Source organism: Hipposideros armiger, unplaced genomic scaffold, assembly GCF_001890085.2.
Source record: "Hipposideros armiger isolate ML-2016 unplaced genomic scaffold, ASM189008v1 scaffold_198, whole genome shotgun sequence".
In the NCBI taxonomy this organism is placed as follows: domain Eukaryota; kingdom Metazoa; phylum Chordata; class Mammalia; order Chiroptera; family Hipposideridae; genus Hipposideros; species Hipposideros armiger.
In genome coordinates this window covers 987950-1006410 of record NW_017731548.1, presented here as the reverse complement: position 1 = coordinate 1006410, position 18461 = coordinate 987950, and the positions used below count along the sequence as shown (strand labels likewise).

The 18461-nt window shown below is 37.8% G+C and overlaps 1 protein-coding gene across 4 annotated transcripts in view; it reads right to left on the bottom strand.

Annotated features, from left to right (window-relative positions):
• Positions 1-4206: 4206 nt before the first annotated feature.
• The window catches only part of SPART (spartin), a 50300-nt gene continuing 36045 nt past the window's right edge, over positions 4207-18461 (bottom strand). For all 4 annotated transcript variants that reach the window (XM_019653185.1, XM_019653184.1, XM_019653183.1 and 1 more), the window contains 4 exons: positions 16515-16709; positions 15228-15386; positions 15056-15146; positions 4207-5875 (listed from right to left, as the gene is read on the bottom strand). In XM_019653185.1, coding sequence (XP_019508730.1) covers positions 5605-5875; positions 15056-15146; positions 15228-15386; positions 16515-16709 — 716 coding nt within the window. In that variant the 3' untranslated portion in view covers positions 4207-5604. The remainder of the gene's footprint in view (positions 5876-15055; positions 15147-15227; positions 15387-16514; positions 16710-18461) is intronic.

The window sequence follows — 18461 nt, the reverse complement described above, 5'->3', positions numbered from 1 at the left end:
TTGAATCAATCTGAGAAGTGTGCGCATGGGACCATGTTTTCTGAAATCAGCACAACTAGATTGTCTGCTAAAGAATTCCTTTATTCTGTCAACTGCTCCATCTTTAGTGTTGAGAAGAGTGAACTTTAGCGGTCAGTAAATATGTATTAGTTATACACCTATAAAAGGAAACTATTTTTAAAAAGCACATTTGGTTAATGCTTGTTTCATTTGCTTTCTGTTTACCAAGTATTTTTGAAAAACTAATAATTTATGGGAAAATATTAGAAAATGACAGCAGAAAATTGGGACCCATGGTTGCTATACTTAGTTTGAATAGAATGGTTGGTTCACAAGATAGATGCTGGAGCTAAAGAAAGTCTTTCCTTAGAAAGTGGCTTTTGAAAGAGAAGGGAGATTCTGGAAATTTGGAGAATCTCTGTATTGGGACGGGTTTTAAGTGTGGGAGTTGTTTGGAACTGAATTGAATCGAAAATAAACATAGGAGTCATTAGTCTGATTATTATGTTTAATGTCTCAAGAGCTATAGGCAAAAAATAATTTGAAGCATTCTGAGGGATCAGTTCAATCAATAGCAATTGAGGATTTACTGTATACAAACTGATGTATAAGAGATGCTAAATACGTTCACTGCTTTCAAAGAACATACAATTTAATTGAAAAGTGTAACAAAAGAATTCTAGTATGTAGGTCAAATTCTGTACTCCCCACTTGTGTGCTCAGCCTGAGGCAGCTTGTAGGGAGCAAAGTGCCACTCTCCTCTCACTCACCGATGTTTCTTCTCTGCCTTGGTGGCCTCCTTCCTTCTTCCCCAGCCAGAGTTTTTAGTTCTGATAGACTGAGGGAGTGGAGTGAGAGTGAACTGGGAATAGCAGTGGGATAGTCATGTATTACATATTCTTGCAAATCTTTCTGATTCACCCTAAAACCATAGCTTTTGAAATCTCAAAAGGCAAGAATTGATGTTTTTGCCCTCTGGTTACTTTGTAGAACCCTTGCTCTTTTGCGTCAGGAGGGTCAAGAATCTTCGCCACCACTAAAGCTACTTCCAGATCACCGCTCTGCCAACCTCCTGTGAAACAAAACAAACAAAACCCCTCCTCTAATATGCATGACTTGCGATGACACCACCTACGCCTCCTTGCTTCACCCAGACTTAACAGTCACTCTTTGTCTACTCACTTTGGCAGTAGTCTTTCCACAAGCCACCTGTCATCAGAGTGGCTTTAGCTCAGAAACCTTAAATTCAAAAACTGTTCACCCAAGCTGTATTCTTTCAACTTCCAATTCAGTTACTCCCTAAATAGCCATGTTTTAGTAACTAGGGATATTGTCTGTGGAGCTTCTTAAACATGCAAATACTGGGACCTTATCCCTTATCTCAGAGATGTCGCTTCTTTGATAGCACTCTAGCAATTAGTTCTTCAGCTAGCTTCCAAATTTGTCTTCTAAATTTTAGACAGATTGGGAAGGGAGTGGGGGTGGGGGTGAAGAGAACACTTTTCTCTACTAGTCAGTTTCCACCAGTGAGTAATCTCTAGGGTGATCAAACTTTCTTCATATGACGACTTTTTGCATAAGAACACATTTAAAGACATCATTTGGAGGTTTTTTGTGGGTTTTTTTTTGTGTGTGTGTGGTTTTTTTTTTAAACTTTTTTTTTTAATTGGGGAAATGGGGGGATGGGAACAGTGCTGGGGAATTGGGGGAAGGGAAACAGACAAGTTGCTGTCGTTTTGTTCTTCAGTCTAGTTGTGGAGGACGTTGCTTCACTGGCCCAAGTTGGCACCATCATTGCGCTCTTCCCGGGGGAGTCAGATCAGTCACCGGCTTCTGGACGGCCACTCACGCTGGCTGCTAGCTACACACGGTAGCCCATGGCAACCCACTGCTACAGGGGCTGCAGCCTATGCCGTCGCCGGCGACTCACAGCAGCCCAGCTCCAGGTTGAGCTGTTATTCAGCATCTTAGCTGTGGAGGGCAGTGTCATTGGCCCTCCTATGTGGGATCCGAACCGGGGCCCTCTGGCGTCCCAAGCCAGTTCTTAACCATCGCGCCACTCGGCCGGCCCTTTTTTGTGTTTTTTTAAATCTGATCTATGTTTTTAAAGATTTTATTTATTCATCTTTCTGGATCTGTAAAATATATTGTGAATATGAAAAAAAAACTTTCTGAAGAAAACAAGCTATTCAGGAACAATGCAATGTTCTCTTTTAAGCATTTCTGTTGCTAAATACAAAATGGAAAAATCCATTAGGAAGTCCGTTTAAAAATACCTAGCCTTGAGTTGAGCAAGAATAGACCAGATAGCTTGTTTCTGATTGAGCAGACCAATATGTAGCAGATGTACCTGAAAAGTGCATATAAAACGATTTCTGGCTAACAAGCCCTTAAAGCTGGCTTTTCTTAGCTTATGCTAATACCTATGAAGACAAAGAAAAAGACAAAAGCTCACACTATGACCAAAATCTAGGACTGATGATCTATTTGCTGATATCTTGGGAAATTTTTTTACCATCAAGCCAATGGAATTATAATAAAAAGTACTAACAGTGTTAAGCAGCTGGAATCAGAGGAAATCTATAAAGACCATTTATCCTTTCCTTCATATTAATACCTCTGTTTAAGGAAGACAAAACAGATGTCTGGCCTGACACTCACTCCACTGTGTAGTTCCCTCCTTTCTGAGGCTAGTGTGTGACTTCTTTCTTGCTATATAGTCTTCCTTCCAAATCTTAGGCAAGTTACTTAACCTCTCTATACCTGTTTCTTCTTCTGTAAAAGAAAATTGTTAAGAGCATGCAGAGTAGACACCTCATAGGAATGTTGTGAGGTTAAAATGAGTTAATCTGTGTAAAAGCACATAGAACACTACAGTTCATAGTAAGTACTATATAAACATTAGCTATCAGTGTCACTATTGTCAGTTCGTGGAGGCACTCCCAGAAAACTACCCAGCACAGATGGGGGGAGCATTCTCTGTAGAAGCAAAGTGCAGAAAACCCCTGGTAGCAATCAATACTAAAAACTGCTGTTTTTCATAAACTGTATCTGTTAAGTCTCAAAGAGCCGAGCAGTTAGGTGAAAGGCCTCTAGACCATGAAAACTAGGATAAGAAGCTGTGATGGTTATTTTTATTTGTTAGCTTGAATGGACCACACGATGCCCAGACATTTGGTCAAATATTATTCTGGATGTGTCTGTGAGGTGGTTTTTGGAGATGAACATTTCAATCAGTAGACTGAGTAAAGCAGATGGCTCTCCCTAAGGTGGGTAGCCCTCAGCCAATAAACTGAAGACCTGAATAGAACACAAAAGCTAAGGGGGAACTCCTCCAGCCTGATTGCTTTAGTTAGTGTGTGCCGGGGACCGAGAGGCCCATCCGGAGCTGTAAAGTAGAGGCTGGTGTAAGGCACACTGTCTGGCTGAGTCCTTAGCAAGGCTGGCGCAGCCCCTCAGCATACGGAGGTTTCCAGCACCCACAGGTGGTTTCGATATGTTAGGTACTAAACATCTTGAGTCCGATGCATTGGTTGCTAATAATCTGCAGCTGACACACGGAAAGTTCCCTGCCCAAGGCTATCTCCTCCCCTTTCCTGCCCCTGCATAAGCAAGACTATATAAGTAAAGCACGGCTGCTAGATTGGGTCACTGTTCTCCCATCAGCAGACAGCTGTCCACCTAGGCCCTGCTTTCAAGTATTTCTTTGTCTTTCTTAATCCTCTGTCGCCCCCACTCTGGCCCGTTCAACTAGCCGGGCTGGATGCGGCAAGTATGGTCTTTTTTGGCCTTTGGACTCAGATTAAAAGGGGCTCTACTTCAGTCATCAGCCATGGCTTTCAGAGGAACGGATGCCTTGGCTCTCCTGGTTCTCAGTTCAGACTTGGAATGGATCAACAGATCAGCTCTCCAGGCTCTTGAGGTCACTGACTGCAGATCCTTGAGCCTTCTCAGCCTCCGTAATTATTGGGTGAGTTATAATCAATCAATCCCCCCCACACACACACACACCACACACACACAAGTTCTATTGTTTTGGAGAACTGCAACCCATGACCAAGTGAACAGAGTAATGAAGTGAAACAACACTAGATAGATACCTGTTGATGAATCCAATTTTGCTGACCTCTGGTCTAATTTTTAAACTTAAATTTAAGCCCCACTATTTGTCATTACATTCCTTAAACACACAGAGACTGACTGGAAGCTATTTACCAGTTCAATTTTATTTCCATTTTAACAACTAGTACATTATCCTTTGCCTTAGGGAAAGACTCCACCAATTCTGTGTTCCTGAAATACAAGCCCATGGATACATTTGAGATCAACTAATTCAGAGACAGTTTATTCACAAAGTGCATTATTCAGACAGTTTCAAATAAGGTCTAATAAACTAGCCATTATAGGTTCAAAAATATTAGAATTGATGATAGCTAAGAAAACCAATATCATTCTTTTAAAATGAGTAAACAAAAATAGAATGCCATTAGGTATTTACCTACATATTTGTAGCATACAGGTCTGTGACTGTTCTTCCTTCTGCCAAAGTGGAAACTGTTATGTCTGCCCACCATGGATTACACCTAATTCTTCACCTTAATTATAAATAAAATCTTTTTTTCCTAATATTTAGTTTATTGGCTTTTTAATATATAAAATTACAATGACTGAATTTCAAAATAAAAATATACTTATCACATCCATAAACTTAATACTGTTTATATTTGTTTTTACGAAATTATAGCCTTTTGAAAAAAGTTACAGAAGTATTATACATAAGTTAAAATGATTTCTTAAAGTACTTTTTGGTCCAATTAAGCTGATTAATAATAACTTCAAATTTTAATACCAATCATACCCCCAAATTCCCCAGGCTCCTAATGGATCAATACGAGTCTAAATCCAGAAGACTTAAAAATCTATTTGTATGCATTTTAAATAAAAAAAGACTATCCCATTTCCTTACAATGAGGTAAGCTACTAAGTAATTTTATAGAACCTCATTTGCTTTTTCATGATTAGTCTATTCCCTATTTTGAAAAAGTCTTTTAAATGTTATCTGAGTATTCTTTTAGTTTAGGAATACAGTTTTTGTTTCGCTTACATACTGGAAATTCTGACAAGCAACTAAAAAAAAAAATCCACAATTAGTGCAAGAAGAGGAAACAATATTTTAAGTCATTCCTTTCCAGTACAAATACAACTAAGGTTACTAAATGCCAAATTTTATGTAAATATATAATTTACTACTTTGCTTTCTGAAAGATAGCAAATATAAAAATAGTTTAACATTAGATATAATGAGTTTTATAGCACATGTATTATTAGTCTTATTTTAACTGCAAAAAATATTTTTAGCCACATTTAGGGAAAAAAAAGACTTACTGAGAATATAACTGTTTATTTCTAAAGGCCAGATGAAAGAATACTGATTATTTACCTTGCAAGTAGAATATATACCATAAAGCTTATAAACTGGTCACTCTGTAGAAATGAATACATTTTTAAAATACTGGTTAATCTGTAGGGAATTCCACATTTGCCTATTAACACAACTGCATCCATCCTGTAAGGCTTTGGTATGGCTGATGCACAGCACTTCCATCATTTATCTTTCTTCTTTGCCTCATTTTTCTCTAGCTCCTCTGTCTGCTCCTTCTCCCCTTTCACGTTTACATTTGCTTTTCCTCCTGGATTTACCCCCTTTGAATTATCCACTATTTTATAGTCGTCCAGGATTGTCTGTCCAGTTTGTTTTGCAGTCTTCTTCACCATCGCTTTGATGCCAATGTTGTCAATATTATAGGCAGCTACTCCAACATTGATGGCAGAATCTACAGCATCGTGTGTAGCCTCTCCCGCAGTATGCCCATATCTTTAAAAGAAAGATTAGAAAGAGTACAATGAAATTATAAATATAAATTAAGGTCTCCTGATTTAATGTTAAATAAATCACATGATTAGCATGTTATCCCTGAAAGCAAAATGAAAGGTTAGGTTTCAATTTAGTTAATAACTGAAAACATAGTAAAGAATAAAATCACAGTGTGCTAAGGCTGTATTTTCTCCTTTAGCAAACAATGTGAAAATAAACCCAGGCTGACTGGTTGAAGTTAATGTAATAAAGACTGTTTATGCTAAAGAATAAAATGTAAATTATAATAAAGATTGTTCATCAGTCATTATTTCCCTTTTTTATCCATCCCTTCTGGAAATATAAGAGAATTTCCATTGAAGCAACTGCAGGACACAAAGAATCTAGAGGCCCTATAAATGAATTTGAGTTCTACCTTAACTAGACTTTGGTTAAGTCTTTTAAACCATCAGAATCTGAGTTTGTCTTGAAGCAGAGATTGTACAATGCGCTCTCCCTCCCTCCACTCCACTGCAGACTCACTGGTCTTGCTGGTCTTTGAACCTACCACGCACGTATGTGCCGCCTCAGGACCTTTGTGCTGCCTGGTATCTGCCTGGACTGCTCTCATCCCATGTAGTCAACATGGCTAACTGCCTCACCTTCTTCAAGGCAGCAAACTCTTCTCTAACTTATTAATAGGTTAGTGTCTAACCTATTAAATTGCCTGACCCCACTGCCAGAGGATCTGCTTTTTCTTCTATAATTTTCCATCTGTTATATACTAAAGAACTTATTTATGCCCACTGTTTTTGTCTTGCTTATTGTTTATCTCACTAGAATGTAAACCCCATTAGAAAACAGAATTTTTGCTTTGTTCATTAATGTATCCTAAGCACTTAGAATAGTACTTGATATTCAATATTTGTTGAATGAATGAAACAAGCAACTGCTGCCCAATCCATCTCAGTTTGTTGAGTATCAAATGTATAGCAAAGTGCTTGGGAATTATAAAGTACTGCATAGAAGTAGTTATTAACAATAATCAGTATCTGTGTTTAATACCATTTTTATGATAAAATACAATTTTTACCTTTACCTTTTTGTAAATACCAGTCATTTAAAGCTTTTCTTGTCCACAGGTTTCCCCATGTAAAGGATTGCTTAAATAAAGAATAACTACAAAAAGGCAAATTTTTATAATTTTCTCTAGGACACAACTGAAATATCCGAGGTGCTCTGTGACCTGTATCTGGACATTTTATACTAGCACTGGATCTGTCCTTTGCACTAACAAATCCTCTATTACTATTAGCCTGACCTAGAACAGTGCTGTGTGATCCTGCTGGCTTGTTCACGCTTAGTATTTTCAACCTCAGCACTAGAGAAGTGAAGTAATCTTTTCATGCTTCTGAATGACGATTCCATTCTGCCCTTTGCCTCATTATAGCTACAGCCAAAGCACAGCAGAACCTACAATCTGTCCAACCTTACATCTATACCTGTCTTGATTTGGGCTCTTTCCTAGTTACCAGACAGAAAAAGCTTCCTTAACTGCTTTCTGCCAGTCCCTGTTGCAGTCCATAGGATTTCTTGATGTTGCAAGAGACATGGGCATTCTCACTGTCACAAATACCATCATCAAGTGGCCATGGCTATGGCTAAATGAGAAGGGGCGGTGGCATTTTCAGCAATGGAAGGATCACCATTAACAACTCATGGTTAAGCAGGCTTCTCGCAGGGCTTATCTCTCTAGGACTATAAGCTACAATGATGTGTCACGATAAGAATTTGGACATTTGAGTATAGGACATCCTTTCTAGAGTCATAAACTTTCACTTCTGAATATTTGGAATGTCCCCTATTCTACCCACACAGCTCAATACCTCTAATCTCATAAGGACTCATAATATTTCTGTATGTAACACAATTCTGAAGGCTACATTATTTTTAATAAGGTACTAAAAAGGGAGTCTGTGTTGGTGCCCTGATAATCTTGCTTGTTCTTCCTTCTCCACTTCAGCAGCAATTCCTGTTAATTTGGGAAAAAAAGTGTGATGCTAAGAGTCAGAAAACTAGATTCAAATACCAACTGTGTCAATAACCAGCCATATGGCTTTAGTGAAGCTCTTTGCACTTCATCAATTTCTTCTTCTTTATCTCATAAAATGAGAAGTATACGTTAAAAGCACCTTAAAATTTCCATAGTGCTAAATGTCTACTTATTTTTAAAGACCTTGTAAAATGGCTCAGGAGTATTTATTATTTTTTTTAATATATCCTCACCTATCACCTCTGCTTCCCAATATGCCTGAGAACCAGTATTCCTGGCAGGCAGCTATTCTTCTCTTGTTTGATAGGTAACTGCTCAGTTCTTTTTTTCCTTCAGATTCAAACTACACTGCTAAAAACTCCTAGAAGGCCTATCTCTGGCAAAAAAAATAAAGCTTATTTTTTTTTTAAGATTTTTATTGGGGAATTGGGGGGATGGGAACAGACAAGTTGCTGTCATTTTGTTCTTCAGTCTAGCTGTGAAGGAGGCTGCTGGCCGCTCACGCTGGCTGCTGGCTACATACGATAGCCCATGGCAACCCACTGCAGCAGGGGCTGCAGCCTACACCGTCACAGGTGACTCACGGCAGCCCAGCTCCAAGTTGAGCTGTTGTTCAACATCTTAGCTGTAGAGGGCAGTGTCACTGGCCCTCATATGTGGGATTCAAACTGGGGCCCTCTGGCGTCCCAAGCCAGTTCTTAACCATTGCGCCACTTGGCCGGCCCAATAAAGCTTATTTTTGATTTGTCACTTTTAAAAAAGTTAACTTTAATTAGAGCTTATTAAACAAATTTTATATACTGAATAACAGTACCACACCAATTGAAGAACAACGGAAAATGAATATAAAGTATGCTCTAAATAAGTCAATAGGATTCAATTTATAATTTGAATGGGATTTTTCAGAAACCTCCAGTGCACTCTACAAAGACATATTGGCAGTGGTTCTAGATGTCACTAATTTTAACAAAATTTCGGTCATATTAACTTCCAAAGAAATCTGCCTAGAATTCAATTTGCATACAAACTTCAAAACTATTCTCAGTTTCAAAGCGAGCAATTCTGTTGGTTTTTTTTTTTGCAGTCTTGTAGCAGAAGAACATAGCAGCTGTGAAGACCACAGAATAATAATAGATTGTCTGCCTTTTGGGGGCTGTCTTGACAGACTGACAACTTCGGGGCTCAGAGCATTCATGACGCCTGTAGCTTTCTGTCCAATATTCTCTAATCACCAGGCTGTAAGTGCCATCAGGGCAGGTGATCATCAAGAGCAGAAGGAGTCCTTCCCAGCACCAAGAATACCGAAGTATTTGCTCTGAAGGTCTCTAGAATGAGTCATGGAAATACCTCAGTTACAAGTAGACAGCCCTCTCACTTGTTATTTGAACCCCTCCTTTAAATTACTGGTATAGAAGAATGAATCTGTGAGACTCTCAGAAGTGTGGACTAATCTCATTTTTGAAGACGATTAACTGAGGACTTCATTAGCCTCAAAGAGAAGGCACTAAAAGGCCAAGGCTCAGGGAACCCAGTTCTAATCATCCTATTGCCAAACACTTTCATTGACAGGGATGTCAGACATTACATAGACTCCTTCAAATAACAAGTGAGGAAAATGAGACTCACAGAGGGAGAGGCCACTGCCAGCTCACACAGGTGTGCCTACCATAACACTGTCTAAGTCCCAGTTAGCACTGAAATGTTTTCTTCAGCAAATGCTTAGCAGGAAACAAATCTGTACCTTCCCACTTATTAATACTCTGACCACCATTCCCCAAGAAGTAGATGGCTGCAGCCCACAAAATGCACTTCCGTTTTTTCAGTTTCAATTTTTTTTTCTTTTTTCACAGAGGACCAAATTTATGATGGAGTGTGAGCTAGTACCAGGATCTTGGGCTACATTAAAAAAATAAAACAGGGCCGGCCGAGTGGCACATTGGTTAAGAGCTGGCTTGGGACGCCAGAGGGCCCCGGTTCGGATCCCACGTATGAGGGCCAGTGACACTGCCCTCCACAGCTAAGATGCTGAACAACAGTTCAACCTGGAGAGGGCTGCTGTGAGTTGCCAGCGACGGCATAAGCTGCAGCTCCTGCTGCAGTGGGTTGCTATAGGCTATCGTGTGTAGCCAGCAGCCAGCATGAGCGGCCCTCAAGCCGCTGTGAGTGGCCGTCCAGAAGCCGGAGACTGATCTGCCTCATCCAGGAAGAGCGCAATGATGGTGCCAACTTGGGCCAGTGAAGCAATGACCTCCACAACTAGACTGAAGAACAAAAGGACAGCAACTTGTCTGTTCCCCTTCCCCCAATTCCCCAATTAAAAAAAAATCTTTAAAATAACAAATAAATAAATAAATAATAAAAAAACAAAAAGAAAAACAAGTGTCCAATAGGATATGTCTATATGGAGTCTGTTCAACAAGGGCCAAATTGACCCACTGGTAATTTTTATGGCAAGTTTCTCATTTTGCACCTTTGTCTAGACCCATAGAAATATGTTTTAATAACATGTGCAAGTTCTGCCATCCCAGGGACCCCAAGAAGCTGCAATCTTCACTCCTTCGGCAGAGAGCTCCCACCGAGATCTAGTGACCACTTCCAGCTTCCTGGAGGGCTTTCTTTCCCTGACTTGAATGTATTGGCCTTGTGTACACAACAGCTTGAAAATATTACAGAGGAAGGTGTCCCAAAGACATGTTCCAGCTTTAGATGACAGTGACAAAAGACCCCAAATGCCCCATGGAGACAACCACCTGCAAAACTCTACTTCTTAACATGGGTTCCAAGTTCAGGCCCTCTGGCATTACCCTAGAAGGTCAAACTGCAAAAATTACAACTTCACACGTTCCCAGCACAGAAGTTGGGGGCTGCATCAACTGTTTGATGTGATCTAGTGCTCTGAACTCATATACTGAAAGGCCACACTCTATCACATCCAGGATGGCTGTTCTATCTTCCGCAGTCATTCTCAACAGGGGCATTTTAGTGCCTTGGGAATATCTGCCAATGTCAGAGATGTTTTAGAGACCAGAGATGCTGCTAAACATTGTCCAATGCACAGGACAGCCCTCTACAGCAAAGAATTATCTGGCTCAAAATGTCTGTACAGTATTGAGACATTCTCATCTAGAATTAATCAGGCATACAATAAATAGATAGACAAGATATTTCAATGGATCTGTCGGGTGGCCTATGTTCAATTCACTGTTCAAGATGTATGAATGTGGAGAAGTGTTTGTTTTTTTTTTAACCTCTTTTTTTCAGTTTCTTTATCTTTAAAACAGAAATAACAGTACATGTCTATCCCTAACACATGGGAAATTCTCTATAAATGAGAGGAATTATAATTATTGATCCCACAAAAAAAACCAGAAACCTATTCTCAGAAATGTTAACCTTAAATATTTAAAATAGAAATAGCTTCTAATTAATCTATCCACCAAACAGACTAACAGCAGATGGGTGTGGCTAATTTATGAAGAACCTTGTAGGTTAACCTGAGGGATTTAAATTTTATCTTCAAATCAATGGGAATGGCATGACCAAACTTATGTTTTAGAAAAGATCTAACTCAGGTTGCCTTGTGAATTATAAGGATTTAAGATTGCACACAGAGGGACCGGTTAGGAAACAAGCTGTGAGTTGCATGAGAAATGATGTATATTCTAAGGTAGTGGTAATGCGGGTGGAGGAAAAGGGATGAACACAAAAAACAACAGGATGTGGTGACCGATTGGCTGTAGCGGTTATGCAGGTGGGACAGCCTGAAGATTAAAAATTGATAGGAAATAGAATTAAGAGTTGCTGGCATATAGGTGGTAACTGTAGCCACAGATACAGATGATATCCAGGAAAAGCAGAAAAGGACAGAGGACAGAGCCTAGAGTAAAACCTTAGACCAATATTTAACAAGTGGGTATGGAAGACAGCAACCCTGAGTAGTAGTTTGATAAGACAAAACTGAAAGGTGAGCTAAATGAGAGTGCTGTTAGGAGATCTGTAGACCTCAATGCTAAATACGACCAAAATAAGAGAGGCAATCCCACTGTATTCAATCTGGTCACAACACATTTGGAATATTAGATTAAATTCTGGGTTCCATATTTTGAGAGGAACACTGACGAATGAAGGATCAGGAAACCACACTATATAAGGAATTCTTAAAGAAACTGGGAATTTAAAAGACAAGAAAAAATAACTGAAGGACATCATGATGGTGTTTAAATATCTGTATAGTTACCAACATTGTAGATGTTATACAGAAGTGGTTTTGGATAATATGACGTGCCAAATTAGTTACCCCTCAATGGATTTGAATTTGCCCCTTTACCCCATGCAAATTTAAGGGGAATTTTAATTAAAATTCACTAAACAAACCAATAAAATACTATTATCTTAAAAGAGTAAATTCTTTATAGGAAAATATTTTTACTAAGCTTATCCTTCACAAATGTGTGCTCAAAGATAAAGTTTTACTGAAGGGAAAACAAACATGAACCTAATTTACTTAAGTTATAATTTTCCTCTAAACCATTTAAAATGGAAAAAAAGGTGAATTTAGAAGCTATGTAGAACAGTGATGAATTATTTAGTTGATGCTATACTGCAATTAAGTACAGAAGGTTTAAAATTACTTATTGGTTTTCCTTGTTCCTATAGGTTTTCATGTTCCTAAATCCAAAATAAGACAAAAGTATTAATGTAACTGACAAAAACAGTCTTAATAAATAGTTTCTATACATTTACCTAAACATTTTAAGAATCTCATTAATTATATAGATCCTCAGGTAAACCATTCATAATCACTGAACATAGTCCTGAATCTTAATCAAAACCATAAAAGGCAGAGAGAATATACTTCTCTTAACACAATCTGCTTCTAAATAGGCCTAAATGAAAGATAACCTTCTATGTTAGCTTATACCACCAGAAAGCAGATAAGGAAATTTATATAAGACATTTGTTTTTCTCTAACCATAATGCATAGAATTAAGGCAGATTTAAAATAACTACTTGGGAGAATAACTTATCACAGGTAAAAAGAATACAAATTTTCTTTATTATACTATCAGTTGGATTAGAAAAACAAATCCTCACTCTATCAAATACTTTTTCATAGTATAAATAAATGTAAGTTCACAAATGTAAATAAATATAAATTATATAAATAAAGGAGAACAAAACTAAATGAAATAACTAGCTCTTCCATTTCTTCAGTGATAAATATCTAGTTCAATACTTGTGGTTTCTTCTCTTAAAAGACAATTTCCACTTCTGAGTCAGATTATTCATACGTGAGAAAACTGTATTACTTGGACAAAACTCTTTGTTCTCCACTGCCCCTCCCATCTTTCCAAGTTTCCATTCAAATTACTGCTAAGTCTAAACTATCCTTATAGAAATAAAAACCTACTTAACTAAATTCTCAATTACGTACTTGTTTTTTTTTTTTTTTTAGTCCATGAATCTTTGGAGGAAAGCATAGAGTACAGCAATACACACCATAACAGAAATAAATTAGCTCAGAACCACTGTTAAAATATCCTGTTCATCATATTAAGTTCTCCTTGCTAAGGACCAGAAATATAAAATCTACACCAAAACCCTGTACTTCCTTAGTTATGTGAATCCTAAACCTTTTAATAAGGCTCTACTTAATAGCAGGAAATGGACAAACCCAGTAAAGCACTTCCTATTTCTAATATGATTACCTAATTATCTGTGATAACAAATAACTAAATGATAATCTAAAAATAATTCACTTCTGGCCTAAAAGTACTTCTGACATCCGCTCTTACAAAAAAAGAAGAAACTACTTTTCTAATTACAGCTGATCCAAGTAAACTTAAAGGCACAACACAGAGTGAGAATTAGAAGTCAATGCCACAAGTAGTGAGAGGTGAGTAGGGTTCTTCATTCCATCAAAAGAATCTCAGATCTACTGTATATTTTCTTTTGCAAATCTTTTGGTAAAATTGACACTCCAAGATGATGTGCCACGTTTTTTTATTCAAAGGTATGGGTGCCTCAGACTCAACAGATCAAACTAACTAGGCTGAAAAGTAAGTTAGTATTTCCTAAGCCAAGGGTAATGTGCTGTGGTGGGAGAGAACATAAATACACTAGAGAGTGGTGGAAATAACTCTAGATCCTAAACTTGCACAGATGTCCCATCAAGGGCAGTGGTGGCCCAGTACCATTCTGACACTGCATAACAGAGAAACCTGGCTTACATTCCAGCCCTACTAGCTTCTCGGGGTGTAATCTTTAACAAGGTATTTAATAGCTCTATGCTTTGGTTTCCTCATCTGTAAAATGGAGACAATAGTGTTAAAGGTTAAATAATACACATGAAAAGCAGAGAGCCCAATGTCTCATACACAGGTATGAACTCCAATATTGTCAGTAGGTGGATATAGCACAAATAACCAAGAGGTGAGACTACCATCTGTATTACTTTTTTCTCTTTAAATAAACATTAAATATTAGGGATCTAAACTAATTCAAAGCTAAGAAAGCAACTCAGGTCCTTCATACTAGATTTAATTTTTAGACCTTGATTCTCCTAGTACTTGTGAAGACAGAATAAAGAGCTAAACTCAGAAGATAGTATTTTAAGTCCCATCTTTAATACCACTTATCAGATACGCTTGGGCAAATCATTAATTTGTCAATTTTTTAATGTATGAAATAGAAGGTGTACCATCTATTCATTCTAATACAAATGTACAGTGGTAGAATCAAATAAGATGTGACAAAATGTAACATTTTTTGTGCACAGAAGGGGCTAATATTAATAAGATACAACAGTTTAATTATAATTCAAGTTTTTCCCATCAAAACTACAAGCAAACATCACCCATCAAGAACATGCAGTGAATAAGGTATACAGAAATACCAGGTTTTTTAAACAATTCAACTTACTTTCTGCATTAATGATGAACAAATGTTTATAAGCAATTACTAATATAAGGTAAAATCACAGTAATTCTATTAATTTGCTAAAAATATTATTCTCCTTTAAGAGAAAAAGCAAGTGAAAAAATATTATCAGATACTTAACAAAAATAACTACATAATCATTTTAACTGTCCTGGATTTTTACAATGCTGTAAGAGAGTGAGTCATTAAAATGATAAAATTCAACTTACTTGTGTCTGACAGTTTGAACAGTTTCTGCTGAAACATTGTTAACAATGCACTTAGCGGCACACTCCAGTCCCTGCCAGACAGTTGAAAATCCTGCAAATATATTCAAAAGTAAGTACAGCTAGCTCTAAACAAACAGACTTTCCAGGTTAAATTTCTGGGTCTTCATGTTACCTTGAACACTACTTGCTGCTATGACCATAGCACCATCCAGGGGAGACTGCCCATGTCTGTCTTTTTTAAGAGATTCTGGAACTAGTTTGCTTCCATGCTTCTTGACATGTGGAGCTAGTTCCTTTCCAACACAATTTGCTACAGAGCAAACTCCGTCAACTAATATAACCAGGAAAAAAAAAAAAAACCACTTAGAAAAAATGTATTCTTCCCTTGATTTTACCACTCCTATTTAGCAAAATGCTTACAGAGCATCTAAAGCTGTTTTACTACATTTCTATTTAAGGGAGAGAACTTAAATGAACTATTTGTAACTATTTATAAACTATTTATAAACTATTATTTGCTTTAAGGATGTGTTTGCAGAGCCTATTGATGTTTATAATACTGCCTCTTATATATATGTTCTTTTTGGCAATTTGCTTAAAAGACAATCATCCACCTTTTCTATCTCATTGCTGCAATGCAAGATGGGTAGATCCACCTTTTGTATTTTCCAGCTAAGTGTATTTATATTTTTTCCCCATATTGGCAAATATCTCACTGAAATATTGGGTTGTCGGAAAAGTCATGATGTATTTTTTCTGTTTTTCATTGCAAAAATGTGTCATGACTTTCTGACAACCCAATAGTAGTAAGGTACATAAGTCTATATAAAAGTAAACAACCCAAAATCTAATTCAAAAGAAAACTAAATACCAAAAAGATCATTTACAAAATTTAAAGATAATCCATTAAGAAGCTATCTGACCATCTTAAAATACCAAACTTCAGAGCTGTCAAAGGAGAGCGGGTTAGAAGCACGTGACCTGGGAAGGCTCACAGCAGAATCCCTAAGTCAGCTTTTCTCCAACAATATATCTCTCCCTGTTGACCCTCAACTACTGAACAGTAAACAATCTGTCCTATTCAAGGATGGCAAATACACTCAGGACCATTCCTTTTCAAAGGCACAGACACCTTCCTCTCCAACATATCAAAACAACCCTTTAACCAGTGTTTCTCAAACTTTTATATGCAAATAAAAATCACCTAGGGATCTCACAAAAATGCAGATTCTGAATCAGTAGGTGTGTCAAGTGCCTAGTTGGGAAATATTACTAAGGCTCTCTCATTGGTTGATGCTGCTGGTCTATAGATGCTACAATGAGTAGGATGGTGAAGCTGCTTTGTCCTAATTCTTTACTCTTGAAGTGAAACCATCTAAATGAGCATTCAAATTAACCTGGATTAAGAGGTTATTTTTCATTAACTGAAAAGAAGTAAAGTCATCTAAAGTTACTTTACCCAGGAACTGACTGACTTTCGCTGCTCCTCCGGTAGCTTGCTTTGCTATATGGAGTCCCTTGGTCACAGCTGGACTAACTTCCACTGGTTTTTCTTCTGGTTGAATCCGTTCTCGGAGTTTAGAGGCGCCCTTCTGGATTGCTTTGCCAGTAAATTCAGCACCTTTGACTAAACCCCAACTCACCCAGGAAGCACCTTTTTGAAGAAAAATTTTAAAGTGCACAATATTAGGGCTGATTCTGTGTTTAAACCTTTTAATAACTAACCGATCAACAGTAAAAAATTCAAGTTGTTCAATGTTCAGATCCTAAACATGCCATAAACTTTCAAACCAAGTTTGCACTTACAGTTTTCTGCCTGGAATATATCCACCTTTTCTAAGTAAATTCACCTTTCAAAATGAGATCATATTTCGGTCAATAAGAGTTCTGTATCACTCTTTGCTGTCATTACAACTTGTAGATATCTCTACATGTTACTTACCACAGTATACTATTATTAGGGACTAATTTGAGGTTTTGGTACCATTAAGACGGTATTTGGCTAGAGGCCCCAGGTATCCTTGTTCTTTGTGCTTTAGTCCAGGCACCACTTTCTTCCCATGAAGTCCTTAGGGCAATAGACACAAATAATGCAAACTAAATCCAAGGAACCTATCGCTTGAACACCAACACAGAACTCTTGCTTGCTTTCTTTAGGTTAAAGGCATAAAGCAGGGGGGGTCCTGTTCTTCCCTCAATCCCAATCCCAAACCTCACAATCCCAGCAACATAAACCCAAATGACAAAGACATGAGAACACCCAAAGAATGCATGAGAAGAAAAAAATCTAGGAGAAAAGAAAACTGAGGAGCCTAGATGGTTAAGTCATTTCTCATGCTTAGGCCCTAGCCCTTTGCTTTGCTTGTGCTTCTTACAGCATGAATGAAAGTAGACTGTCAGAAAGTGGGATGGCAGATTTCTCTAGTGAAGAGAAAGGACTCCAGGGGGCATGTGGGAAAAGGAGAAGTGGGAAGGACATAGGAGAGACAAGAAAAGATAAATAGAGAGGTTTCCCCTAAGAAGGGGAGGAAAGTGTTATTCTCCCCTGGGACAGTTTACAATTTTAAATACTTCCTTTTTGGCTAGTACTCTGAAACAATGGGCTGGACATATAAAAATACCTAAGTATGTTCTCCCAAGGTCTATAGCATGGTTTTTACATAATTACTTTGGCCATGAGTAAGCAGGTATCCAGTGATCATATGAAAATCATACCTATTTAAAAATTCTAGCATCGAAAAGTGCCAAGGATAACTAATTAGAAAACCTGATGTGTTTCTCTCCCTGTTTCAATCAACATGTCCACCTCCACTTCCAATCTTATGCCCCACTGCCCTACCCTTGGGGGAGGATCAGGTCTCAAACCAGGCAAACTGGTTCCAGTCAGGAGTTCCATAACAATAAAGGGACTGAAGATGTCTATACAAAAAAATAAATTAAAATTATGTGCTTTTAGAATTAACTTGGTTTTAAGAAGTAAAAACCAGCTGAACCTGAAGAAGACTGAGAAATCGTAAAATAAATGACAATGAAGCAAAGGAGAGCTCAAGTAGACTAACCTGCTACAATGAAACTATAACCAAGAAACAAGGGATGGAGTCCACTGATGACTGAGAAAAATAAATGGAAATGAGATAAATGAAAAGTCACAGGACTCATAAATACTAGATGCAAAATTATAAACAAGCTATCACCATGGAAGAGCATAGAGGTAATATCGTGTTTCCCCCCAAAAAAAGGCAGAGAAGAAGCCCTAGCATGATTCCTCCAGGATATGGAGAGCACGCACTCCTCACAGGAGGGTTTTATGACCTGTTTCAGGGAGAAGAATGCCTTTTCCACAAACTCCTTCAGTTTAAAATATTCAGTACGCCAAGGTGCCATATTTTGGCACCTAAAATCACGC